This window comes from Narcine bancroftii, chromosome 2, assembly GCF_036971445.1.
Source record: "Narcine bancroftii isolate sNarBan1 chromosome 2, sNarBan1.hap1, whole genome shotgun sequence".
In the NCBI taxonomy this organism is placed as follows: Eukaryota; Metazoa; Chordata; class Chondrichthyes; order Torpediniformes; family Narcinidae; genus Narcine; species Narcine bancroftii.
Genome location: NC_091470.1, coordinates 325786859 through 325814576, shown reverse-complemented (window position 1 = coordinate 325814576; position 27718 = coordinate 325786859). Strand labels below are relative to the sequence as shown.

General features: G+C 36.5%; 1 protein-coding gene across 6 annotated transcripts in view; it reads left to right on the top strand.

Annotated features, from left to right (window-relative positions):
* Positions 1-27718, top strand: part of ripk2 (receptor-interacting serine-threonine kinase 2) — a 134537-nt gene that overhangs the window by 26935 nt on the left and 79884 nt on the right. For 4 of the 6 annotated variants that reach the window (XM_069921977.1, XM_069921976.1, XM_069921978.1 and 1 more), the window contains exons 2-3: positions 19124-19277; positions 24502-24657. In XM_069921977.1, coding sequence (XP_069778078.1) covers positions 19124-19277; positions 24502-24657 — 310 coding nt within the window. Of the gene's footprint in view, positions 1-14520; positions 14824-19123; positions 19278-24501; positions 24658-27718 lie in introns of all 6 variants that reach the window. The other 2 variants (XM_069921975.1, XM_069921979.1) reach the window with 2 other exon arrangements.

The window sequence follows — 27718 nt, the reverse complement described above, 5'->3', positions numbered from 1 at the left end:
AGAGGGGGATCGGGTGTATCGAGGATTGTAATGAAGAGGAGCATCTTATGTCATTTGAGCAATTGAAATGCAAGTTTAATTTGTCCAACAGAACATTCTTCTGCTATCTGCAAATAAGATTTTTTTTTGAGGGAAAAATTGGGACCAGCAATACCCTACCTGAATGTAGCAACATAGAGATTCTAATTCGAAAGGGGAATGTGTGTAAATTTATCTCTAAGATATATTATATATTCCAAAGTGAGCGTCCAAAACCAGGCCTACAAAGGTCAAGGGAGAGATGAGAATTGGACTTGGATATAACAGTTGTGTCTGGACAGTGTGATGGGGATTGTCAATGCCAGATACAGGATGGTGCAGTATAACTTCCTGCACCAGTTGTACCTTAAACCTCAGAAACTACACAGATGAAAGTCTGAGATTTCAGAAACGTGTTGTAGATGTGGTGTGGAGGTGGAAACTTGGATCCACTCTACCTGGTTGTGCTCAAAGATGAGATCTTTTTGGGAAGACCTAGGTGATATTCTAAAAAATAATTTATAAGAATGGTTTTTCCATGGGACCTGGAACTGTTCCTCTTGTGGGATATTGGAGAAGTGCAGTTTAGACTGACGAAATTCTAAATTTTGTTTGTGAAGGTCACTTTGGCGGTAGCCAGGAAATGTATAGCGGTCTCGTGGAAGTCTGACTCCCAGCTAAATACCACACGATGGAGTTGCATTCGCCTGGAGGAAATCATAACCTACCTAGGAAACATGACACATCCGTTAGAGTCTGGGAACCTTATTTGCAGTACATTGGTTCTCAGATAGATTGATTTTCTTCCTCCCCCCCACCCCACCACCTCTTTTAAATAGAGATAAGGTTAAATTATCCCAGTAAAGCCAGAGGTGTGATTATTGAAATAGGACTTGGCACAGATGATGCACCTACCCTTTTCAGGTCCTCAGTTTTCTTTTCCTTTTGCGTTTCTTTCTTTAGTGTTTTCTTTGAATGGCATTGCCATTATGATTTATTTTCATTACAAATCTTGATAGGGGTCGTGGTCCTTGATGAGTGGGAGGTGAGATAAGTTATTGGAATGTTTACTGTGGCAGGTGGGGTGGGCAGGGGGAGGGTGTTGAGACAAATACGGACTTTTGGTAGAGATATATACATACATACATACATTTATGTATAAATAAGTGTATGTATGTATATGTATGAATGCCTTTGTTTATTGTATTTTGTAAATCTGAAAACTAAAATAAAATATTCCAAAAAAATCACAGGGGACAAAGTCAAGGTGTTTGAAAAATGCAATACAAGTGTGAAATATAAAGAACAAACATCAAAAAAATTTCCCTTCTATATCGTTGACATCAAGGGACTGGCAATGTTCGAAAGAAATTGGGTATCACACATTGTGGTAACCACTGTCATGCATAATTAACTAGTCAAGCACATCTATTGGCCGGTTGTATCTGTGGCCCCTCCCTGTATAAAGGTGACTGTTCCACAGCCCCCTGTTACTCAGTGAAGGACAACTGAACAGTAGGGATATGTTAAGTTCTCAAGTGAATAAAAGCCTATTGGTTTCTCTACAATAATCTTTCAAGTGATTGATGGTGCATCACAGATTCATCAATATTGGATGGAAATTGGATCCATAATGAACTTGGAAAACAAAGCCAAGCCAAAACTCAAGCCAGTTCTCAAGAAGTACTTTTTTGAAAAAGGCCTGGGAAAAATCCAAAGAGTCCAGGTGAAATTACACCTGAAATCAGGTATTGAGCCCAAGTTCCTGCAAATGGACAGTACCATTTGCAATAAAAGGAAAGATTGAATCAGAACTTAACAGATTGAAAGACAAGGGAATACAAAAAAGAATCCAATACAGTGATTGGAAAGCTCTCATCATGCCAGTGTGAAAGGCCAATGAAGAAATCCAAATTTGTGATGATTACAAAGTCAACATTAACTAGGCTTTGCAGATACCAGAACATCCTATGGCCAAAGCAGAAGAATTATTCCAGGCCCTGAGTGGATGCTTTGCCAATAGGATTAGGAGCAGTGTTGTCAAAGGTAACAGAAAAAGGTGGACAAATGGTGGCTTATGCCTCCCAGTCTTTAATAGCTTATGAACATAATTATGCACAACTAGAAAAAGAAGGGTTTGCCATAATATTTGGTGTTGAATGATTCCACTAATACCAATGGTAGAAAGGTTATCTTAGTAACAAATAACAAACTACTGAATTTGATTTAAGGCCCAAAAAAGGGGATGCCAGTGCTAGCTACAACAAGAATTCAAAGATGGGCCATGCTTCTCACCACATATGATTACAATTTGAAACAAACCAGCCACACAAAACCACCATGCTTACCTCTACCGGAAACTGAACAGGAAGGCAAGATAATTAAATGAATGGCAGAGGCTACAGCTATTAATCAAGAACAATTTAACCACTTACCCATTAAGGCAAAAACAATCAGCAAAGAAATACAAAAAGAAGCTTCATTGTCAAAAGTCCAATATTTTACATTAAATGGGTGGCCAGAGGCAAAAGCCATCTCTGAAGAACTAAAACCTTATACACGACACCATGAGCTATCAATTGAAGAAGGTTGTTTATTGTGAGGGACCAGGACAATCATTCCTACAAAATGACAGACAGCCATGATATCGCAGCTCCACAATAACCACCCAGAGATTGTTTGGATGAAGGTGTTGGCACGTATGCATGTCTTATGGCCCTCAATAGGCATTGATATATTGAACATATGGTAAAAAGATGTGGTATTTGTCAAGATATACAACCCAAAGCTCCTCAAACTGAAGCTAACCCATGGAAATGGCCATCAAGGCCATGGAACAGGATTCACATTGATTTCACTGATTTTTTTTTTATGGAAGAAAACTTTCTCATTGTTGTCAATGAACACTCTAAATGGCCTGTAGTATCAGACATAAGAAAAACAACATCAGTCCAGACAATTGAAAGACTACGAAGTATATTTGCATTATATGGATTATCTATTGAACTGGTTTCCAATAATGGTCCACAGTTTGTATCGGAGGCCTTTAAGGTATTCCAACGCAATGACAGTATACAACACATCTTGTCAATACCCTACCACTCAAGCACTAATGGGGAAACAGTGTAGCTAGCTACTACAAACTATGGCTCTACAGGGCCTATAGCGCAGGATAGGTTCTAGGTGTATGCAGGTTAGCTGAGAAAGAACGGAGAGAAGCTTTATTGGGCTCACAGCCCTGCTTTTATTCTCAAACTGAAGGGTGTGGTCAAAACCCTCTCAGCACTGATTGGTGTGTGTGATCCGCTTTCCCTGATAGGCTAGTTAAGCTCTTTTGGTTGTGGTCAATTGGAGGTCAGTGTTGCAGGCCTCGTGCAGCCTACTGGATTGTCGTGTTCGTCCTTCGTTTTGTGAGGTCCGGTGGGAGAGCTGCGAAGAGCCGCCATAGCAGAACACCTTGTACAGATTTTAAAAAGGCCAAATGAACACCAGCTGAATTGATATTTGGACTTAACTTAAGAACAAGACTTCCCACAGTAAAACTGAACATTAGCCTTTGAATGTAAACATCCACGCCTCCAAGTAAATCTACCAGATCTCTAGAAGTAGGAGAGCCGAGACAATAGCGGGCTGTGGGTGAGAGGGGTTATTCTTTTAAAAAAAAAATTAAGTTCCTGCTCTTATTCTGTATTGGTGGAAATAAAATATGGAGATGGTACATCGACCATTTGAGAGCGGTGGATGATACTATGATTAAACCCAATGAAATCCCAAATGAGATTCCCTGGGCTCATTCCATTGTCGATGTTCCAGAAATATCTTCAAGCAATGAGGCCCATTCTCAACTAAATAGTCCTCAACTGAGCAGTCCTACATCTCAACAGAACGGTCCCATACTATGTCCTGTTCAACAACACAGTCCAAATAGAGTTCGCCAAAGACAAAGTTCACAGTCCTTGGCACCAACCAAAGTACTATACCAGAAGGCAAAGAATCCGGAAAAATCGCAAAGTATCCCAACGTATTTTACCTCTCTGACATGATCATAAAGGGGAAGAAGTCCTTCTGAAGGACTATGTACAGGGGCTTGGCGGATTATCATTTCATGTTTAACGTTATAGTGTAATTTTAATCCTCACCATTAGTATAGGGACACCACGTAGTTATTAGTTTAGTATAAGTGCTGCCCATATGTTATTTTCACAAAGCATTTATTTTGTGGGGGGGGGGGGGGGGAAGTGTAATGTATATATGTCTGCATGCGCGGCGTGATGATGTCATCATTAATGTATACTGTGTGCTGCAAGGAACCATATAGATTTGTATTAAACAATAAATGAAGCATTAGGTCTCCATCTGTAGTGTATTTCATAATACTTCTCTACTTATTTTTAATAATTTGATTGAACCCCTCATTCACTCTAGACCAGTGGTTTTCAAACTTTTTCTTTCCACGCACATACCACCTTAAGTAATCCCTTTGCCATAGGTGCTCTATGGTGAATAGTAAAGGGATTACTTAAGGTGGTATGTGTGTGGAAAGAATAAGTTTGAAGACCACTCTTTTAATCGTACCTATTTGACTCATTATGTCCACTATTTCATAACTCCAAAGGAAATGGACCAATGACAATTTTTCTCAAGCAAATTATTTCAGTAACAATTGGGTGTGGTTCTTAACCTTTTTTCCTCTCACATACCACCTTAAGGAATCCCTTAATCACAAAGCACCTATGGGATAGGGATTCCTTAAGATGGTATGTGAGTGGAAATAAAACATTCGAAAACCACTGCTCTTGACCTAAGATCTACACTTTTTAAAAAGTAGTTTGTGTGCCTTCTCTGCAGGAGAACACAAAATTTTTTAATTAATTGTCAATTTCTTGTTCTCCAGTATAATGTCTCCTGTTTCATGCATTTACATTTGTTCATCTCTTTCTCTTCACCTATTTAAAAAATACTCCATTTTTGGGTGTCTTATTAGACTACTTTATATTTTATTTTCTGTATTGTGAAATTTCCTGTAATCCCAGATGTGTTCTTTGCCACAAACCACTTCCTTTGACTTGATAGCCACAGCCATACACTTTTCCTTTGTATTCTTGTGCCTATAAAGCTATATAATACTTGCAAATAATGTTTTTTTTTTAAATTTGGGCATTGCCTTTTACTTATTTATTTTGAATATAATTTCACTGTCTGCCATAGCTGATTCATTATTCACATCTTTGAAGTTTGTTTCATTTTGTTTAAAATCTTGAATTTAGCTTCAACTAAATAACTTTAATTTTTTTAAAAGTAAAATTATGTTCACTGTCCCCTCAATGCCTTTTAAAAATAGACCATAGCCTTCCTTTGCTGGTTCTGGAATAGAATGGTGTAGAAAACTATTTGTTACACCATGAATTCAACCTCCACACTATCTTCCCAGGATCTGTCTGGATTAAGTTCCCCATGATTATCTTGATATTCTTGTCTTGAGCCCCTCTAATTTCCTGATATAATTTTTTATACATGCCACTTCCATTTGGGGATTGTAAGTGCTAATCAGACTCATGCATTTTTTAAGCACCGCCATCACTGCATCCATTCCTTCCAATAAGGACCACAATGCCTCATTTTCAGTTTTGCTTATTTCTTCTCTAAGTTGACTATCCTGTAATTGGCTTAGGTTGTTATGCAACAGCAGCTCAGTAATGGCTATTACTCTGTGACAATCTCTCTCCATTTGTGCCATTGATTCACCATACTTATTACAGGTTGCAGTTTTTATGACAGATCCTTGAATTCTTGCGTCATTTTGCCGTGCTCTAACTCTACTCAGAGTTGTATTCATTTGTTTATGTGCACTGTCCTTTCCAGACAGACTCTGGAGATCACTACCCATTTTCCTACTCTATATTGCTGAATTTTTTCCTTTATTTTTAACTTTTTTCATTTCTACCCAGTGACACCCTTCCATCCACTTACCCTGCAGTTGGTTTAAAATCTATCCCTGCAGCCTAGCTTTCTATGTCTGTTTGTGTAGGTTGTTGTCAAGATTTCAATTGTGATATTTTAAACATGGTGGGAATGCAGTTTTTTTTAAATTTTAGATCAACACAAACTCTTATTTATGTCATGCTTTTAAGATCATAAGGTACTGCATGGGGATGTCATCAAATAAAATGCAACTCTGTAGACAATTGGGTGACACAAAAGCAGAATAGGACAGTTTTAGAATATATTTCTGGAAAGGTAGTAGAGATGATTGAAAGCTGAAAGTATAGCATCCAATTTTGGAGCAATTAAAATCAGACATTCACAATGACAGAACTCGAAGAGTCTGTATAAACTAAAAGAGTGAGTTGATATAGTCCGCTGAGAAGGAGAGTGTGATGTCTTGGTGGGATTTGGAATTGACATAGATGTAATTTAAGTTTTGGAGTTTTATTTATTGGTAGAGTTGTTTTATAGTTGTTGTTTAATCAGGGAATAAGCTCAATTTGTATTGCGTGAAATAATCAGTTATGGATTCTAAGTTTTTATCTTGCTCCTTAAATTTCAATATATGAATTCCAGCATCAGAAATGGTTTTTTTGTTTTGAGAAGTTCTCAGTCATGACCTTTGGCATATTTTGCTAGTTCTCCAAACCATAGCAAGTCCCTTTATTTTCCCAAAGCAAATCCTGTTACAATGTTTCATTTGTAGAACCATTGTGAGATACAACATACGGATACCAGAAGGCCCTTTGGCTCATGAAGTCTGCACTGAGCACAACTCTAAGAACTTGTGAAATAGGAGCATGAGTAAGCCATCTGGCCTGTCAAGCTTACTCTACCATTCATAAAGATTATGGTTGATCTGTCTATAAACTCAGCTCCACCTACCTGCCTTTTCCCCATAACCTTTAATTACTATGCAAAAATCTATCCAGCTTTCTTTTTTTGAATATTTTATTTATTTGATTATAAACCATGATACATACATTAAAAAAAACTGATTAATACATATAATCAAAAACATCGTGTATATATAACAAACTATTCCCACGACTACCCCCCACTTTCCATGTAACCCCTCCCACCTGCCCTATTCCCCCAATATCCAACTAACCTAAACCCCAAGGAAGGAAGGAAGAAAGAAAAAAAGAAAAGAAAGGAGATGTAAACCATAATAACATAATTAATTAATTAACATGGATTAGAGAAACACCACCACCATACTGCTGGAGAATTCAAAATTTTAAACCCATATAATCCAAATAATGGCTCCATGTTTTGCAATAAAAAATAATTATCTTTCTTTTCTTTTCCAATCTTATTATTATTATAATTTATAAACACATACAGTTCAAAGAGATATGAAAAATACGTAGTAAATAATGAATTAATACAGAGATATTAAACAATAATATTGCAGAATAAAAATATATCATAAAAAATTTTTAGATCAGTTTAGAGTATGAACTATCTCTAAAAAAAAATGATATAATTAATAAAAATATATAAAAAAGAGAAAAAAAAAACCCAAAAAGGAAGAAAAAACAAATCTGAATTAAAAACTTTTAAAAAAAACCTACCGACATAGCTAAATCACGCCGATCACTCCGATCTCATCTAACAGCCCAATTATCATACATACTCATAAAAAGAAAACACAGCCAGATCAACTCACCACAAATGAAAATATTGAATAAATGGTCGCCAGGTTAACTCAAACTTAGAAGGGGATTCATAGACAGAGTTTCTAATTTTCTCTAAATTTCAACATAGTATAGTTTGGGTAAACCATTGGAAAACAGTGGGAGGATTAACCTCTTTCCAATTCAATAGTATAGATCTTCTAGCCATTAGTGTAAGAAAAGCAATCATACGATCCGCAGGAAGAGATAAATAAGTTGGCATTACCCAACTTTAGAATTTATTATTGGGCAATTAATATTAGTTACTTAAGGTATTGGTTGAATTATTCAGAATTATCTCTAAATCCCCATTGGGTAAATTTAGAAATTAAACTGGTACAAAATTTCTCAATTAGTTCTATTTTGGGAGCTGCTCTCCCTTTTACTCTTACTAAACTATATAAACTAATTGATAATCCAGTGGTTAAACATACACTATGTATATGGTTTCAATTCCGGAGATTTTTTGGCCTAAGTCATTTTATCTTGGAAACCCCTATTGTACTAAATTTCTTTTTTCATCCCTCTCTAATTGATCAAGCTTATTTACTCTGGAAAGTTAAAGGTATAACATGCTTTTCGGATTTATTCTTGGATAACTCTTTCATGTCATTTGAACAATTATCCATGAAATATGATTTACCTAGATCTCATTTCTTTCGATATTTGCAGATTAGGAGTTTCTTAGTTTCGACTTTACCCTCTTTTCCCAATCAGGAGACTACTGTTTTAGGGGATATACTATATTCAAAATTCCCTCCAAAAGGTGTGATATCTAAATTATGTAATATAATTACAAAAATAAATTCTGGGACTATGTTTGATGAATCTATCACATTGGGTAAACTACCACAATCATTTTACAGAGCTACGATTTCTCTAATCTTGAAAAAAAATAAAGACCCGATCGAATGTTCTTCTTATAGACCAATTTCTTTGTTGAATGTTGATTCTAAGATCTTCTCTAAAATTCTAGCGACAAGGCTAGAGAAGATATTACCATATATTATCTCTGAAGACCAGACTGGATTCATTAAAAATCGTTATTCCTCCTTTAATATTAGAAGATTGATGAATATTATTTACACCCCTTCACATAAGTCCTCAGAATGTGTTATTTCATTAGATGCTGAGAGGGCCTTCGATAGAGTAGAATGGCCTTATTTATTTACAGTTCTTGAAAAATTTAATTTTAGTCCAATATTTATATCTTGGATTAAACTTCTTTATAATTCCCCAGTTGCCTCGGTTTTTACTAATACCCAAAGATCGCCATATCTTCGATTATTTCGGGGCACCAGGCAAGGGTGCCCCCTTAGCCCTTTATTATTTAACTTAGCTTGGCAATTGCTATCAGAGAAGCACCCAATATTACTGGTATTATTCGTTGCAGGGATATTCATAAAGTATCACTAAATGCAGATGATTTATTGCTATATATTTCCAATCCTGAAAATTCTATTTCTGCAGTTTTATCTTTATTAGCCCAATTTAGTAATTTTTCGGGATATAAACTGAACTTAAATAAAAGTGAATTATTCCCTTTTAATGGATGGGTTCCTATTTATGATAGTTTGCCTTTTAAAATAGCTAGAGACTATTTTATATATTTAGGGATTAAGATTACTAAAAAACATAAAGATTTGTTTAGGACTAATTTTTTCCCTCTATTGGACCTGATCGGTAGTTTACTTACCAATTGGTCACCATTATCCCTATCTATGATAGGCCGAATTAATGCTATTAAGATGATGATCTTACCTAAATTTTTATATATATTCCAAGCTATACCTATTTTTGTTCCTAAATCTTTTTTTGATAAGGTCGATTCTAAATTGTCTTCATATATCTGGCAAAACAAGAATCCTAGATTGGGAAAAAAATATTTACAGAAATCTAAACTGGAGGGAGGAAAAAAATAATTATCATGTAAATTATGTTTTTTTTTGCAATGGAATAGAAGATCTCAATTCCATATGCCATCTATATATACTCAAATCAGTCTCATTTTTCCAAGTAATCACTAAAAATTTTCTGGCTACAGCCAATGCTAATCTCAAAAATGTAATTTGAAATCTAGTTAGTCTTAATTCTAAACTCAACTTCTTAATATTACCTAACAAAAATACTGATAGATCCAATGTAAATTTAACTTTAAAAATAACTTCTAAATAATTTTTAAAGTCACTTCCAAAAAGATTTTACCATTTCACATGACCAATTAGAATGTGAAAAGGAACCTACTTCCTTCTGACATCTAAAACATAAATCTGAAGAAATTAAATTGTATCTCTTTAATTTTTATGGAGTTAAATATAATTGATGTATAAAATTATAATGAACTAACCAATATCTCACATTAACAATTTTAGTCATATTATTTTTACATAAATTTCCCCAATCATCTTGATTACTTACTATTCCTAAATCTTTTTCCCACTTTAACCTAGATTTATACAAATCTAACTTAGGCATTTTATTCTGTAATAATGAATACATTTCAGATATAAATCCCTTCTTCCCACCATCCGTAAGTAAAATTTCAAATTTAGAATGTCTTGGTAACCATAAAGTATGTCGAAAACTATCCAAAAATAAAGCTTTAATTTGATAAAAACAAAAAGAGTATTTAATGATATTTCATTTTTTTTTCCATTCTTTGAAAGGAAATAAAATAACCTGCTTTGCAACAACTTGTACAAATTTAATTCCCTTTTGATCCCATAATTTCAAAGACTGATTATTAAGCATAAAAGGAAAAAGCTTATTCTGATATAAAGGTGACTTACTTAAAATTTTCCCTTATGTACCTATTACATCATTTATTTTATTCCATAATTCCATTAAATGCATCAAAATAAGTGAATTATAATTATGTAATAACTTAGAATTCCATTTATAAATAAAAAGATCTATCTTCTCACCAATTTGAGATAATTCAATATTTGCCCAATAATTTTGAAAATTCAGAAGCTGTAAACCTCCTAATTCATATTTCCAAGTTAATTTTTGTAAAGATACCCTTATCATTTTATCTTTCTATTAAAAACTTCTTCACAATAGAATTCAAATCTTTAATAAAAATTTTTGAGGAACCTGACAAGGAATAGATTGAAAACTATTGAATCCTAGGAAAAATTTCCATCTTAATATAATTAACTCTACCTATTAATATTATCGGTAATTTTTTCCATCAATTCAAATCATTTTTAATTTTATATAACAATGGTAAATAATTTAAATCATACAAAGGACTAAAATTACTATCTAGTTTAATATCTAAATATTTTACAAAATGTTTACATGAAGTATAATATGCTTCAACTAATGGCATAATCTCACTTTTTTCCCAAATTTAATTTTATAACCAGATATTTCTCCATACTGTTTCAACCCGTCATGAAACTGTTTTAAAGAATTCTGAGGTTCTGTTAGGTATATCAAAACATCGTCTGCAAATAAATAAATTTTAAATTGATCAGTCTTCACTTTAACATCCATAATATTATTATATTGGCTTATCATCAGAGCCAAAGGTTCAATAACTAATGCAAAAAGAGCTGGTGACAAAGGGTAGCCTTGTCCAGAAGATTTTTCCAATGTAAAAGGCAAAGATGTCTGCCTATTCGTCACAACTTTAGCAATAGGATATTTATATAAAGTCTTAATCCAACCAATAAATATTGGTCCAAATTAAAATTTTTCAAATATTTTAAATTTAAAAAAACTCTATTCTACTCTAGCAAGTGCCTTTTCTGCATCCAATGATATAACCATTGGTAGGTTGGATTCCTCCTGAGAAATTTGAATCAAAGAAACCAATTTCACAATATTGGCCGCCGAATAACGAATAAATCCAGCCTGGTCCAAATTAATCAAAACTGGTAAATATTTTGCCAATCTATTAGGTAGAACCTTCATTTAATCAACATTTAACACTAGAAGATCCAGTTTTCAAAGGGTCCCGATCCTTTTTAAGAATAACTGTAATAATTGCCTGAGAAAAAGAATCTGGAAAAGAGTAAACTTCTGTCATCTGTTTCAATACTTCCATCATTAGATGAATTAATAAATCTTGAAATTTTTAATGAAACTCAGAAGAAAAACCATCTTCACCTGGAGACTTCCCATTAGGATTGAAATGCATCTATAATCTCTCTACAAGCAAAGGGAGAATCCAATTCATTGATATATCGACTACTCAAAGGAGGCAAATGAAGGTCAGATAAAAAAATTCAATTTTAGCTTCTTTTTCTGATTCAGATGTATATAATTTTACATAACATTTCCTAAAAGCATCATTAATCTCCTGAAGCGAATATGTAATTACTGAATCCTTTCTCATAGCATTTATTGTTCTTGAAACTTGTTCCGTCTTTAATTGCCAAGCTAAAACCTATTGAGCTCTTTCCCCTAATTCATAATATCTTTGTTTAGTCCTCTATAACAACTTCTCAAATTTATGTTTGTAATGAATTATATTGTTATATTAATCAAAAGTACTTTATAATCTTCATTGAATTCTGTTGTAAATCATATTCTAAAATTTCTCTCCTTTTCCAAATTATTAACTTCAGATGAATATTGTTTCTTAATTTTAGATGTAAAGCTAATAATTTGTCCTCTTAAATATGCCTTTAAAGCATCCCATAAATCAAACTTACTATTAACTGAATCTGTATTTATTTTTAAAAATTGCTATATTTGATCCCTTATAAAATTACAAAATTCAGCAATTTTAACAACAGAATTAAATTTCCATCGATACATAGTATCAATCTTTTCTGATCCTCTATGTTATTAATAAAAGAGAATGGTCTGAAAATGTTCTACTCTTATATTCAATAAATATTACACGATCTTATAATTGCGCCGATATTAAAAATAAATCTATTTTAGTATAAAAATCGCATCAAAATGAATAAAACAAAAAAAAATCTTTTTCTTTAGGATTTAATCTCCTTCATATATCGACTAAATTCATCTTTCATTAACATTAACAACTGTTTTGCCAGTTTAGTCCTAATTACTGTTTTCGGAGATTTATCCAATAATGGATCTAAACAATTAAAGTCACCCCAGTCATAACTTTTTCATATGCCTGAGTCAAATTCTGAAAAGAATCTAACATAAATTTCTAATTTCTACATTAGGAGCATAAATATTCATTAAACTCTATGATTCCAAATAAATTTTACAATTCACAACCAGAAGTCTACCAACTGATTCATTTACTGATTCCAACTTGAATGGTATTTTTTTATTTAATCAAAATAGCTACACCTCATGCTTTAGAATTAAAAAAAAGCTATAACCTGACCAACCCAATCTCTTTTTAGTTTCTGATGTTCCTTCTCAGTTAAATGTGTTTCTTGCAACAAAAAAAAGCAATATCATCTTTCAACTTTATAAGCCAGAACTCTTTTTCTCTTAATTGGATTATTAAACCCATTAACATTAAAAGTAGCAAAATTTAGATTAGACATCATAATTTATATTATTAAAAACCTCCATGCCCCATGTAGCGGAATTCCAATCCATGATCAATCTGCAAAAAATTATACATCTCCTCAATAGAAAGAAAAACAAACCCTGTAACAACAAATAAAACTACTGTACCACAGTACTACCTCCCTCAATTATATGGGAAGTGACTAATGCCACAAGGTAGTCAACGACTTCGGAAGGAGAAACAAACAAGCCCCCCCACCCCCGAACAGAACAATCAATAAAAAAACAAGTAAATAATTTCAAGTATGATAAATTTCCTCCAAATCTCTGTTAACTTGATCATCATCAATGTCAATTTCAACCAACTGATGGCATTTCCTCTCTTGCACACCGTTCTTCTTGAGCTGGTTTCAATTGTTGAGAAAAACCTTCTTGACTTCTGTTTATTATCAGGTAAAGAATTAGCAAAGTAAGAGCTTCAGTATCATCACTAAAAAAAAAATCATAAAAAAACTTTTAAGAATAGCAGGATATCAAAAAGCAAATTTATATCCTTTCTTCCAAAAAACAGTTTTGGCAGAATTAAACTCTTTAAGATGTTTAATAACAGCTTGACTCAAATCTGCGTAGAAGAAAACTATTATTCTTGACCACCAAAGACCCTGAATGTTTTTTTCCTTGCATTTTGAACTGCTCCCTGCAAAATCAGTTCTCTACCTTGGTAACGCAAACACCAAACACCTGATTAATACAGAGCGTGGTGGTTGTCCGGAAAAGGCCTTTTCCTAATTGCTCTGAGGTCTGTCCAGTTCTAAACCATTTGGAAAATAATCCTTTCCCAAGACATCAGACATCCATTTCTGAAAAAATCGCACCGGGTCCACCTCTTCAAAATCTTCAGGTAACTCAACAATTTTAAAGTTATTTCTTCGACTCTGATTCTCCAAAGTATCGATCTTCTTTAATAAGTTATTTCATTGTATTTCCCATCCAGTAAAAGAATCCTCCATCTGTCCCATCCTTTCTTTACATTGCACAACACCATCATAACAATCAATCTTCTTCACTTTATCGTGTACTTTATCCACCTGCTTCACACACTTTGCCACATCTGTCTTAATAGTTAACATTTCCTCCTTTATGCCTGTAAATTGATTATTCAAAGATGCAAAACCTTGATTCATTTGCTTTGACATAATTTGATTTTGTTTAGACAGAGTATCTAACTGAACTGCAGGGTCTGGATAATGAGAAATTTCAGACTTCTCCTGAATATATTTAGATGAGGGCCTACTCTTGTATATCACTGTTTCCTCTTCTTCTGTGCCTGGATAAACCTCTTCTTATTCAATTCCATCGACAACTTCACCTTCTTCCTCCTCTGTAGAAATTGATGGCATCTCTACCCGTCCGCGGGGTCTAGTCCTCTCTTTCAATGGTCCAGCATCATTGGGCAACGAGAGATCGATCACCTTCACAGCACGGGCCGAGCTTGATGTAAAAGCGCATGTGCAAAGTTTCGTGCGTGCGTGGTTGTTTTTTGTAGTCCGGAGGAAGTTGTCTCCAGGCTCCGGCGCCACCTTCGCCGGCGCTCCGAGGAGTCAGCGCTGGAGTCAACTTTATCTTCGCTGAAGATGATCTCTGTGGACGTGGATGGTGAGAAATCGACTCTCTATGCTCCATCTCGAAGGTAGGCCCAAATTCTTCAGTAGTTGATGGTTGCTTCTGGATCGTTTATTTTTAACTTTGTTTTTCTCATTATTGCAGTTAACAGTGCTTTATAAAAATACTTGATTTTTAAAAAAATTAACAAAACTTTTAAAATCGAGTTTTTAGCAGTTCTGTCGGGAGAGGTGTCTCCTCACATCTTCCACCTATGCCATCGCACCATGCCCCCTCCCAAACTCTCAAATATATTTAATGAGGTAGTCTCTACTTCTTCCTTGGGCAGATTAAATACTCTCTGGAAAAAGCAGTTCCTCCTCACCTTCATTCTAAATCTACTCCGCTGAATCTTGAAACTATGACCCCTAATTGTAGTCTCATCTACTAGTGCAAAATATTTTCCTGCCTCTATTTATTTGTTTTATAATTTTATGTCTCTCAGTCTACAAGTTCAAATACTTCAAATTTATTGTCAAAGTACATACATGACATCACATACAACCCTGAGGTTCTTTTATTCCTGCGGACCAAGGAAGAATTTCTAACTGTAAACTGCACTCAAGAAGAAAGAAATGTAAACAAAATAAAGACATCAACAAACTGCAAATACAGAAGACAAATATTAAGTAATAAATAATATACAGAGTAAGAGTCCTTAAATTAGTCTCTGAATGAACCTGTTGTTCAGGAGTCTGAAAGTTGAGGGGTAGCAGATATTCCTGAACCTGGAGATACGAGACTTTTGGCACCTCTATTATCTTTCCTGATGACAGCAATGAGAAAAGAAAATATGCCATGGATGGTATGGATCCTTAATTGCTGCTGCTCTCTGACAGCAGTGTTCCATATAGATATTCTCAATGGCGGGGAGAGTTTTGCCTGTGATGCATTGGGCTGTGTTCATGACCTTTTGTAGGTCATTCCACTCAGAGCTGTTGGTGCCTCCATACTGGGGCATGATGCAGCCAGTCAACACCCTTTCCTCTACACAACTGTAGAAGTTTGCCAAGGTTTTTGATATTTTGCCAATCCTCTGCAAATTCTTGAGAAAATAGAGGTACTGATGTGCTTTCTTCCTAATGGGAAGAAATGGGATGTATGATACATCCAGGAAAGGTCCGTCGAGATGGTGACTCCCAGGAATGTAAGTTTAGTTTTTCCAAGATCAATAAGGATATATCTACATTGAAAATATGGTTCAAATTTAGGATTTTGTTTAATTTTTAAAAAAACTTTGTTTTATCTAGAGCCATCTCTCATAACTTTTTTCAACCAACAATAATTGATCAATCTTATGGAAAATCAAAGGTATTACTTCTTCTGCAAATTTATTTAAAGAAGGTGTTTAATATCTTTTGAATAGCTGGCAAGTAAATATGATTTACTTCATTTTTTTAAATATTTACAGATTATAAATTTCTTAAATACCATATTACTGGACTTTCCATTTGTCTATCCACCAGATCTAGTTGATAATATTTTTCAATTGAATCCTTCTCAGAAAGCATTAATTGGAATTATATACGACAGATTATTGAACTTACAACTAGAACTTCACGAAAAGATTAAAAAGGCTTGGGAATTGGAACTTTCAAGACCCTTATCTGTGGGACAAGATTCTTAAACTGGTGACTACATCTTCAATATGTGCCCGACATTCATTAATTCAATTCAAAGTGGTGCATTGTGTTCACATGTCCAAATATAAAATAGCTTGTAACTTTTCTAATATTAACCCTACTTGTGACAAATGTAAATCTGATATTGTTACATTGACATAATGTTTGGTCTTGTCCATCCGTAAAATCTATTGGAAAGAAATTTTTAATATCTTTTCAACTATATTTCAGATGGAGCTATGACCCAATTCAATAACTGCTCTTTATGGGGTTATTGAACTAGACATAGGGTTCAATGGATTGTGGCCTTCTCTACATTGTTTGCTAGAAGAGCCATTTTATTCAAACGCAAAGATTCCAACAGTATTTCAATGGTTCTCTCATGCCCTTTTTAAGTTCAGAAAAAATTAGATATCATGTATTTGATTTGTATCAGGCCCAGAGGACCCCAAGACTCAGCTGCAATAGAAAGTCACTAAGACAAATAGTTACTTAAACAAAAGTTTTAATTTTCTTTAAACATGAGAACAGGATCAAATTTAATTTATTATATTAACTTAACCTAACCTAACTTAACCCCCTTCTTATTCTAAGCACACGTGTATGTGATGTTTGTGTAAGTTCAGAAAAGTTCTTTGATTCACAATCCAATCTCACTTCTCACTCCTCCAAGTTCACCGGTATCAGACAATTCTTAATACCGTGCACAGAATTTAACATTTATGAATCTTCACCAGGCTTTGGTGCTTGAAAGGTAAAAGGTTACCGCTCAGAAAGATCTTGTTGGTTTTCAGAGAGATTTGTTGCTCGTTGGACACACACAAACTGATTCCTTCCGATGAGCCACTTCAGTGTCTTGCCAAAGAAACTTGCCCCATCAAGGTTTTCCAGGTGATAACCTCTTTCTTTCAGGTCATCACAGAGTTCCTTTTGTTCCCCTTATTTCAAGTGAAACATTTTACAGCCAGTCTTCTCCTCTTCTATGGAACACAAGGGCTTTGACCAGGCTGAACTAAGAACTCACAACCTGTCTTCTAAATGAGGTTTTTCCACAAGCTTGCCAGCTTGTCATATTCTAGTCTCATCTGCTGCTGCTGAACCTCAGAAATGAATTCCCTCCCTCTCTCCCTCTCTGAGAAAAAAACTATTTGACTCTCTCTGCTTGCAAAACCACATAACCCTCTTAGAACAGCAAACTGCACTCACTGCAGTACCGGACTCAATCTTCTTAGTTTATTCACCTGTTGCTTTCTAAAACAATAATCCATTACTCCACAGCATTCCAGTTAATATCTTGTGAAGTCCTTAAAGGCATTCTTCAAAGTTTCTGCAAAGGTACTCAGAGCCTGGATTGTCTGGCTTGAGCCAAGCTCTTACATTTTAAATGAGATCTGTTTTGAAATGTTTGTATTTGTTTGTGTCCTACACTAAAAAAAATCCACAATTTATCTCCTTTAAAACATATAAAATATAACATAATCTGTCACAGATTAATTGATGAAATTTGAAGATACATGGTGACCTTTTATGTCTTATTTTTATTTGATGTAAATGTTTTTAATGTGATTAGATGTACTCACTCTTCCAGATGAGATATAGTCTTACTTTTGTTTTATGATTCACAGTATGAATCAAAAGCTACAAAATATAAGTAACCCTCAGGATAAAGTGTTCAGATTTTTTTCTGGTTAGTTTTCTTTCTTCAACAGAGTAGGTCACGTGGGTTTTTTTATTTATATGTGTATGTGTGTTTTTCTTTTCTATCTTCACCTGGTACACTGTGGGGAGCGGGGGGGTGGGTGGGGGGGGGGGGGAATCATGTTTATACTGTTTGAAGTTTTATCTTGTATTTTCAATTTTGTTCCCTTTTCTTTATTGTACTCTATTTATTATTAGAAACCAGTAAAAAAGATTGAAAAAGGAGAACACACCAAAGCATATTGTGTACAATTTTCCTTATCTCACCTTAAAATAAAAGTGGTAGTGTACCAAAGATTCAATAGAATGGTTGCTGGGATAGTGGGATTGATGTGCATGGAGATTTCAAGCAGATGAGGCCAGCATTCACTGGAGTTCAGAAAAATTAGTGGGTTATTTTTGAAGCTTATGAAATGCTCACATCTCTCGAATGAATGCTCAAAACTAGAACCAGGTTCAGTCTTCTATAGTTGAAACAAGGAGAAATGTTTTCAGTTGTCCATGTTGAACCATTGAGATTCTCTGTATGAAAGGGCTACAAGGCACAATCATTGAGCTTGTTCAAACTAGAGAGTGATATGTTTCTGGATATTAAGGAACTAATGAAATAAGAGGATAGTGCAGGAGAATCAAATCAAGTCATCAGCCATGACTTTGATAAATGGTAGAACAGGTTCAAAAGGACAAAGGGCATAATCCAAATCCCATTTGTTGTATTTTTATGGAAATTTAATATTAGCAGGATATTTTTAATTTGTTCTAATAAATATGTGTGAAAAATATATCTTCGATATCTTTAAACGTCATTTCTCATTTCAAGACCAACATTTTTATGATGATTCCATTTTATTACAAATATCCCTTTGTGCTGAAGAGCAGAATGTTAGTGCAAGGATTGTATTTCAATCCACTGACTTTTCCCCTTTCCTCATAGTTGTCCTCTAGGTGACAAACAAGTGAATTCTATGAATGGTTACCTTATTTCTTTCTCTTTTTTTATCCCCCAAGAGAAAGGAACACTCTGTTGAAGGAAGCAGAGGTGCTGCATAGAGCCAGGTTTACCCACATAATCCAAATTTATGGTATTTGCAATGAACCTGAATTCATGGGCATTGTGACAGAATATATGACCAATGGATCTTTGGACCAACTCCTTCATCAGGTAATGCACACAATAAAAAGTGGTTTTCCCTGCATATTGGTACATTCTTGTAATAAAAATTGCAAGAATGGCTTGCATTATATAGTTATTTTTCCATGAACTCAAGACATGGTTAACATAGAGGCAGACATGGTCAGCATAGCAGTTAGGACAATGCTATTACAGCACCAACAACCCAGGTTAGAATCTGCGGCTGCCTATCAGAAGTTTATCCATTTTCCATGTCCACATGGTTTTCTCTGGATGCTCTGCTTTCTGCCCATCCTCCAAAAAGGATGGGGTTAGTAGGTTAGTTGGGTGTTATTGGGCAGCACAGATTTCAAGAGCTAGAAGGGACTTCTTCCATTTTGTATTGTTAATATAAAAAATGTAGACATTGTAATTATTGTTGTAAAATTGAAAAATATGAAATCCTGAATTATGTCATTGTTAGAAAACTGATCAATAGAGAAACCTAACTTTAAAATACACAATCAAGATCTCTATTGTAATAATTATATTGTGAATACATCCAAATCATTTACTTTAATTTCAAGATTTGCAGATGTGTAGTTGCTTCACGTTGGTTCGTTTCCAGGGATGGTGTGGCCTTGGCAAGGGTGAGTGGGAGGGGGGGAATAAGTGGAATCTGAACAGGACTGGCCCAGTATCCCAGTGGGGAGATTAGTTGGTGTTCTTCAAGGGGCTTTTAAATAGGCAGGAGTGGGGGGAACACAAAGCATTGATGTAACGGAATTTGGGATGAAGTTGAAGTTTGGTGGTCAGACACGGATGTTAAAGAGCATGGATTGTCTGTCTTTTTTCATTCATACCTTGAGTAAGGGCTCAGACCTGAAACATTGGTACTACTGTATATCTTTACCTGTTATGGATGTTGTGGACTGGCGGAGTTCCTCCAGCATTTCTGTGTTTTGACACAGAATGTCTGACACACTTAACTGCATTTATTTTAATGCAAGAATTTTGACAAGCAATGAGGATGAACTTAAGGCATAGTTAGGTACATTTGACTCAGATATGAAAGTCACAACTGAAACATATGTGAGGGATGGCCAGGATTGGCAGCTCAATGTTCCTTCATCCACATGCTACAGGCAAGCCAGAAGTGGAGGTAATAGAGATGGATTGTTGTGTTTTGACCAGGGAGAAGGTGATCAAGGTGAAGTCAGAATAGAACATGCTTGTCTGATGGACCACGTTGAGATTAGGAAAGAGAAAGTGCTGCAGCTTCTTAAAAACATGAACTGGGGGCAGACAAAAAATACCCTAGATTGCTGTGGAAATAAAGGAAAGAGATGTCTGTGGCATTGTCGATGATCTTTGCATCCTCCTTGACCGCATGGGAGGTGCTGGAGGATAGGAGAATCGGAAATCTGTTAACCTTGGTTTTTTTTAAAGTAATAGGGAGGATCCTGGGAGTTATAAGCCAGTGAGCGTTTTGTTAGTGGTGTGTACAACTATTGGAGAGGATTCTTAAGGACAAGATTGATGAGCGAGGATTTGCAAGTGCAGTCTTCTCAGAGATAGTCAGCATGGCTTTGTGAGGTGAAGGACATGCCTAATTGAGTTTTTTGAGGGGGTAACAAAAGAAATTGAAGGTAGGGTGGTAGATGTGTATATCAAAGCACTTAACGAGGTCCTCCATGAGAAACTCATTCAGAAAGTCATGAGGTATAGGATCCATGGAACCTTGGCTGTGTGGATTCAGAATTGGCTTGTCTGTACAAAGCAGAAAGTAGCAGTGGACAGAACATATTCTTGTCTGGAGGCCCATGCCTAGTGGAATTCCACAGAGATCTGTTCTGGGACCTCTTTATGATTTTCATAAATAACCTAGATGAAGAAGTGGAAGGATGAGTCAGTAAGTTTGCAGATGATATGAGGTTGGAGGAGTTGTGGATAGTGTTGAAGGTTGTCATAGATTACAAAAGGATATAGACAAGATGCAGAGTTGGGTGGAAAAGAGGCAGATGGAGTTCAATCTGGATAAGTGTGAGGAGATGCATTTTGGAAGGTCAAACCTGAAGGCTGATTACAGGGTTAATGGTTGGAGCATTAACAGTGTGGAATAACAGAAAGACCAAATCCATACATCTCTCAAGTTTGCTGCATAAGTTGATAGGATAAGTAAGAAGACCTATAGGATACTGGGCTTCATTAGTTCAGGAGTTCAGGAGTCAAGATGTCATGTTGCAACTCTACAAATCTCTGGTGAGATCATATTTAGCATATAGTGTTCAGTTTTGGTCACCTCATCATCACAGGAAGGATGTGGAAACTATGGAGAAGGTTCAGAGGAGATTTGCCATGATGTTGCCTGATATTGAAAAACAAGTTTTATAAGGCAAGGTTTGTGGAGCTAGGACTTTTCTCTTTGGACCAATGAAGGATAAGAGGTGACTTAATAGGTGTCTCCAAGATTCTGAGAGGCATAGATAAGGTAAATAGCCAGCACCATTTCCCAGGGTGGGAATAGCAAACACCAGAGGAAAACTGTACAAAGTGAGGGGAAGAAACTTCAGGGGTACATATTTGTGGGAATATATAGGTCAGTACAACATCGAGGGCTGAGGAGCATGTACTATGCTCTAGTGTTCTATTATGGTAGTACTAAGCAAAGATTTTCTTAGGAAATCATCCAGTGAGCCAATATGGATGGATCCTGGAAGTAAGAAGGCGATGACCATTTTGATGGGATTGTGTTATAGGCCATCCAGTCATCAATGTAAAGGGAGGTACAGTTGGTGTGACAGTTTGTGCAATGCCAGCGATCGGGACAGAGGTTCGAATCCAGTGTTGTCTGCAAGGAATTTGTATGTTCTCATCGTGTCTTCTTGGGTTTTCCCCAGGGACTCTGCTTTCCTCCCTCCATTAAAAACATTCTGGGGGTGTAGGTTAATTGGGTGTAAATTGGGCAGCATGAACTTGTGGGCCAAAATGGCTTGTTACTGTCTATTTTAAAATTTAAAGAGGTTGCAGCCAGTTGTAGGAATAACAGGGTCAGAATAAAAGATGATTTTAACTTCCCTCATATTGACTGGGATTCTCATAGTCCCAAGATCTTAGATGGATTGAGGGTGGGGTGAGGGCGGGGGGGGGGAATTATTAAATATATCCAGTGAATTTTCTCAAACAATATGTAGATAGCCAGACTAGAGATGGTGGCAGAGCAAGTGACTGATGTGTTAGTAGGAGGGTGCTTTGGGACCAGTGACCATGGTTCCATGAGTTTTAAAATGGTTATGGAGAAGAATATGACTGGTTCACAAGTTAAAGCCCTAAACTGGGACCAAGGCAAATTTTAATACTGGAACTTGCAATGATTAATTGGAAGAAGCTATTTGCACATAAGGGGCATTTGGCAAGAGAGAGGCTTTTAAAAGAGTGATAGAAATATACAGGAAAAGCTTGTACCTGTTGGAGCAAAGGAGAAGTCTTGCAGGATTAGGAAACCCTGGATTACCAGTGATATTGAGGCTCTGGTCAAGATGGATCCAGTATGTGGCCCCTTCCTGGATTTGGACTCACAAATTCTATCCCATCTAAGCTTCTGGCTCAAAGGACATCCAAGTCAATGTTGGAGAAATGAAAATCTCCCACTATGACAAGCCTGTTGATTTTGCAGCTTTCTATAATCTCTCCCAGTTTATTCTGTGTAATCGTCATAATTATCCTCCCCATTTAGACTTTTCTTCAGGTCCCAAGCCTATCCTTGTCCATAATTAACTTAAATATTGAGGGAGTGCTCACTATTCCCAAAATGATCCCCTGAGCGGGCACATTGGCCAATACCAGCCCACAGGTGATCCCTTTGCTGGTTGGGCTATGCCTACTGCTCCAATAAACTATTAGACTCACTTAACAAATCCCATCCCATTTAAATCCATGGCTTTAATGATGTCCCATTCAATATTGGGGAAATTAAAATATCACTGTTTTGACAACACTGTTGCTTTTGCAATATCCATAATCTGTCCACATACCTGTTCCTCCGCCTCACTCTGACCATTAAGAGGCCTTTAGTATAGCCCTAACAGAGTGATTACATCTTTCCTGTTTCTGATCTCTACCTCTACCGCTTCAATAATTGAACCCATCATTTTGACCTCTCTGAGTACAGCTATGATACTCTCTCTAATTAGTAATGCTACACCTCCACCTCTTTTTTATATAAATGTATAAAAAAAAAACCAGGAACATTGAGCTGCCAATCTTGTTCCTCTTGCGGTCATGTATCAGTAATGGCCACAGCATCATCATTCCGAGTTCACCTAAGTTACCACATCAAAATTAGTGACTTGGATAACAATTTAGTTACCATGCTTGGTAAATTTATGGATGGTATCAAAATTGGTGGTATAGTGGACAGTGAAGAAGTTTGTGCAAAATTACAACAGGATAACAACTTGTAAATCAGAGATTTGGGGAGTACAGGTACATAGTTCTATAAAAATGACAGCACAGATGAGCAGGCTTGGCTCCATTGATCTGAGTATTGGGAGCAGAGGACTGTGTAAGCTGTTGGTGAGACTGCACTTGGAGTATTGTGCACAGTTTTGGTCACCCAGCTATAGGAAAAAATATCATGTAGCTGGATAGGGTGCAGAAAAGATTCACAAGAATGTTATGGGACAGTTTGGCTTGAATTCTAAGGAGTGGCTGGACAGATGCACCAATGCAGTTTATTTTTGCTTCTTTTACTCGTATGATTCAAATTACGGCTATTCCACACTAAACCAGTAGGTTGTTGGTTTTATTCTATCAAGCCCCTCTGAAACACTCCTGGTTTGAGATCTGTTAATACCATTAATGATGAGTATCCATTTATACTTTGTAGGATCTTCATTAGAGGAATGAATTTCCACTTGCAGGAATCTCACTAGGTGGCTCTTCTAATACAGGCAGTGGTTGAAATTTAGTAGAAGTAGAATACATAGCCCTGACAATTTCATTAGACGTCTAAAAATGTGCCTTATTTTGTCCCAGTAAGTTAAACGATGGTGGAGACAGTGCATTCACTCATTTGTTGGAGTCCAAGTACTGGATGGTGTAGTATTTAGCTAAACTGCTTCATCACAGTTTTCTCTATCTGGTCTTACTGCGAAAGACTAAATAACTTTCTTGTTGAATAATCTTAAACTCAGTAGAGGTTTCAGACACTTAATTATTTATTGTTTGAGATATATTTTTTTCTAAAATCGGACCTATGTTTTTCTAATTATAGAAAGAGATGTATCCAATACTTCCTTGGGCACTACGACTTCGTATACTGTATGAAATTGCCCTTGGAGTAAATTTTCTGCACAACTTGAAGCCGCCATTGCTGCATCATGACCTGAAGGCACAAAACATTCTGCTGGATGGTGAATTCCACGTGAAGGTAAGAAATAATTTGCTGTGTATGAATTTGGTATTGCACTACTGCATTGACTACTAAAAGTTGTAATGTCTGATATTTTTGAACAGTACATTATTGGCAACATTGGCAGCAATTAATACTCCCCAGTATAGTTATTTTGGATTATTAATTGGTTTCTGGGATGTTAATGTAATTATTTTGTTTTTAGAATCACTAAATGAATTCTTTTTTCTCACTAGTTAGTGAAAATAGAAAGTCTGATCAATTAAATTTAATATATTCAAGAATTACTGTGAAAGAACTAAAAATAGAAAAACATGACTTAGAAGTGTGTGGTCTCATGCACTGCCAGATAAAGACCACTTGCAAATTGGAGGAACAACACCCCATATTCTGTCTGGGCACCCTCCTACCAGATAGCATTAACATCAACCTCCAGCTTCCAAAACCTCCTCCCTAACACTACCCGGACCCTCTCCCCTCTCCCCTCTCCCCTCTCCCCCTCTCCCCCTCTCCCCCTCTCCCCCTCTCCCCCTCTCCCCCTCTCCCCTCTCCCCTCTCCCCTCTCCCCTCTCCCCTCTCCCCTCTCCCCTCTCCCCTCTCCCCTCTCCCCTCTCCCCTCTCCCCTCTCCCCTCTCCCCTCTCCCCTCTCCCCTCTCCCCTCTCCCCTCTCCCCTCTCCCCTCTCCCCTCTCCCCTCTCCCCTCTCCCCTCTCCCCTCTCCCCTCTCCCCTCTCCCCTCTCCCCTCTCCCCCAGCCAAAATCAATTCTCACCTTTCCTCTTATCATATCCAGTTGACACCTTTTGTCTGTTGATCTGGACTCCTCCCCTCTCATTCTTTCCCATTTCTCTGCCCAGCCTTTAATTAAGAAACCTGTCTGCTTTTTCTTGTACCTTGAAGGGCTCAGGCCCAAAATGTCAGTAATATATCTTGACCTCCTCTGGATGCTGTAAGACCAGTTGAGTTCCTCCATTATTTCTGTTTATTTTATTATTGTTTTGTGATGTGTGAGCTTGTCACCCAGATATGTTGGCCTTGAGGCCTTCAGAGATGATCCTATCGACTTCCATCATGTACTTTCCAGCAAGCATTGCTTGATTAAAGTAAGTAAGTAGGTACTTTTGCTGAAAGATGCTCAGACTGTCCTTTGAGCATGTTAGTCATGTCCATAATTCAAAAGTTTAATAATGTCACAGCGACTTCATAATTTTAAACTGCTATGTGTTAATGGTGTACAAACTCTTCTGCTTTAATCTTAAATAACAGACTCCCATCTAATTCAAAATATGCATTAGATGGGATTTTGAAGTGAATAATATATGGTAACTGCATATTAAATATGTTACCATACTTTAATCTGATTTTGATTTTATTCCTTCATCCCCAACCACACCTGATGAGTCAATCTAGTTAAGCTGTGAGTCAATCATGCAGGTGATTCTGTAGGCACATAAAAGGCCAGACTATTCAAGGATGATAGATTTCTTTCCGTAAAAGACGTTAGTGAACCAGATTTTTAAAATAATAATCTTATAATTTTGGGTCCCTCGTACTGATATTATTTTAAAATTTATTTAATTACTTGAATTTAAATTGCACAATTACCACAATGCAACTTCAGGTTGTGTCTCTAAATTCAATGACCCAGACCCCTAGATGTTCATTATGGATGAAAAATTAACAAGGGTTTTATATGTGCGTAATATTTAACAGTAATTTACAATTACTTGCATTAATGTATATAACACTGAACAGCCTGGTAATCCTTGACTCTTAATGTTGTGGCATATGTTGTTTCTCATCTGGGAAGGTTGTTAAATGGATGTGTTCTGTTCATTGCAGTCCAGACTATTTCTTGTTAAACATGTTGTTACGCTACCCAGCAGGAATTGAGAGACACATAAAAGAATGAGTTATAGCACAAAATTTATTAACCACTAACAATAATAGAATTAACCCAATAAACATACCACCCAAACACAAGCCTTAGTGACAACTCTATACAAACAACAGATTATTATATGGCGTTTGTGGGGGGAACCCAGATTATGACATTCCAAGCGCAAATGGCCTGAAAAATCAAGAAGATTCCCAAAACAAAACCAAGTCAGTCATGTCAAGTCTGTCAGTCAAGAAGGAACAGCTCACAGGTCTGGTCTCCAAGTTTGGGATTATTTGTTTCCTTGCCCACTGGTCTTTTTGTTTGAGGCTGTATCCAGATGACCATGGTCCCTATAGGGTTTCAACCCCTGTCAGTAGAACACCAGACTGCTTTGAGTTTCGAATGTGGCAGCAATCACCTTTACTGCCTTCACCTGCGAATTTTCACAGTGACCTCCTGGTCACCACACGAAGTTCACTCCTCCGAAGCCCTCCTTAGGGTTTCAAATGGCCTTCTGTCACACAAGTCCTCTCCTTTGGACACCCTGGCTTGAGTAATCCCGTGACTCCTGTCACATGACGTCCTCCTCTTGAAAGGGGACAGGAGAGGCACTGGTCAGTCCCACACACACTCTGGGTGTCAAAGTTCCCCAAAGTGCTGTCGGAACAACAGTACTGACACCTGTGGACAAAGTAGCTCAGTCTTCCTTTTCCTACTGAAACTACTGGGGAAACTCACTGACATACAGCTCCAGACAGCAGTGCTAGCACCCATGAACAAAGCAACTCAGTGTGTAGCTTGCTGAAGCTATTGGGTAAGCACGCACAGTCAGACTGACCGTCTGACTGCCTGCAGTCCAATCCACCTACTAATCTCCTCAAAACCAGCACTCTGGGCTTTGTAAATTGTCCAGTGCGTGCCTCCACCTCTCCCCAATGGTGGAGAGAAAGGTTAACAGCCGCAAGCTTGCTTTCCTGCAAGCCCACAGAGACTTCAGCACATGGTTCCCATGCCTTGGTAGCTGTCAGTCCTCTAGTGATAGCCTAGTGCTATTACAGCTCCGAGCTGCTGTCAAATCAAACAGTAGGTTCAGTATTTTCACAGTTGTCACAGTTCCCTAGCAGTAGCCCAGTGCTACTACAGCACCTAGCAGCAGTCAAATGCCCCTCAGTAGGTTCAATCCTGTCCTCAGTCAAAAA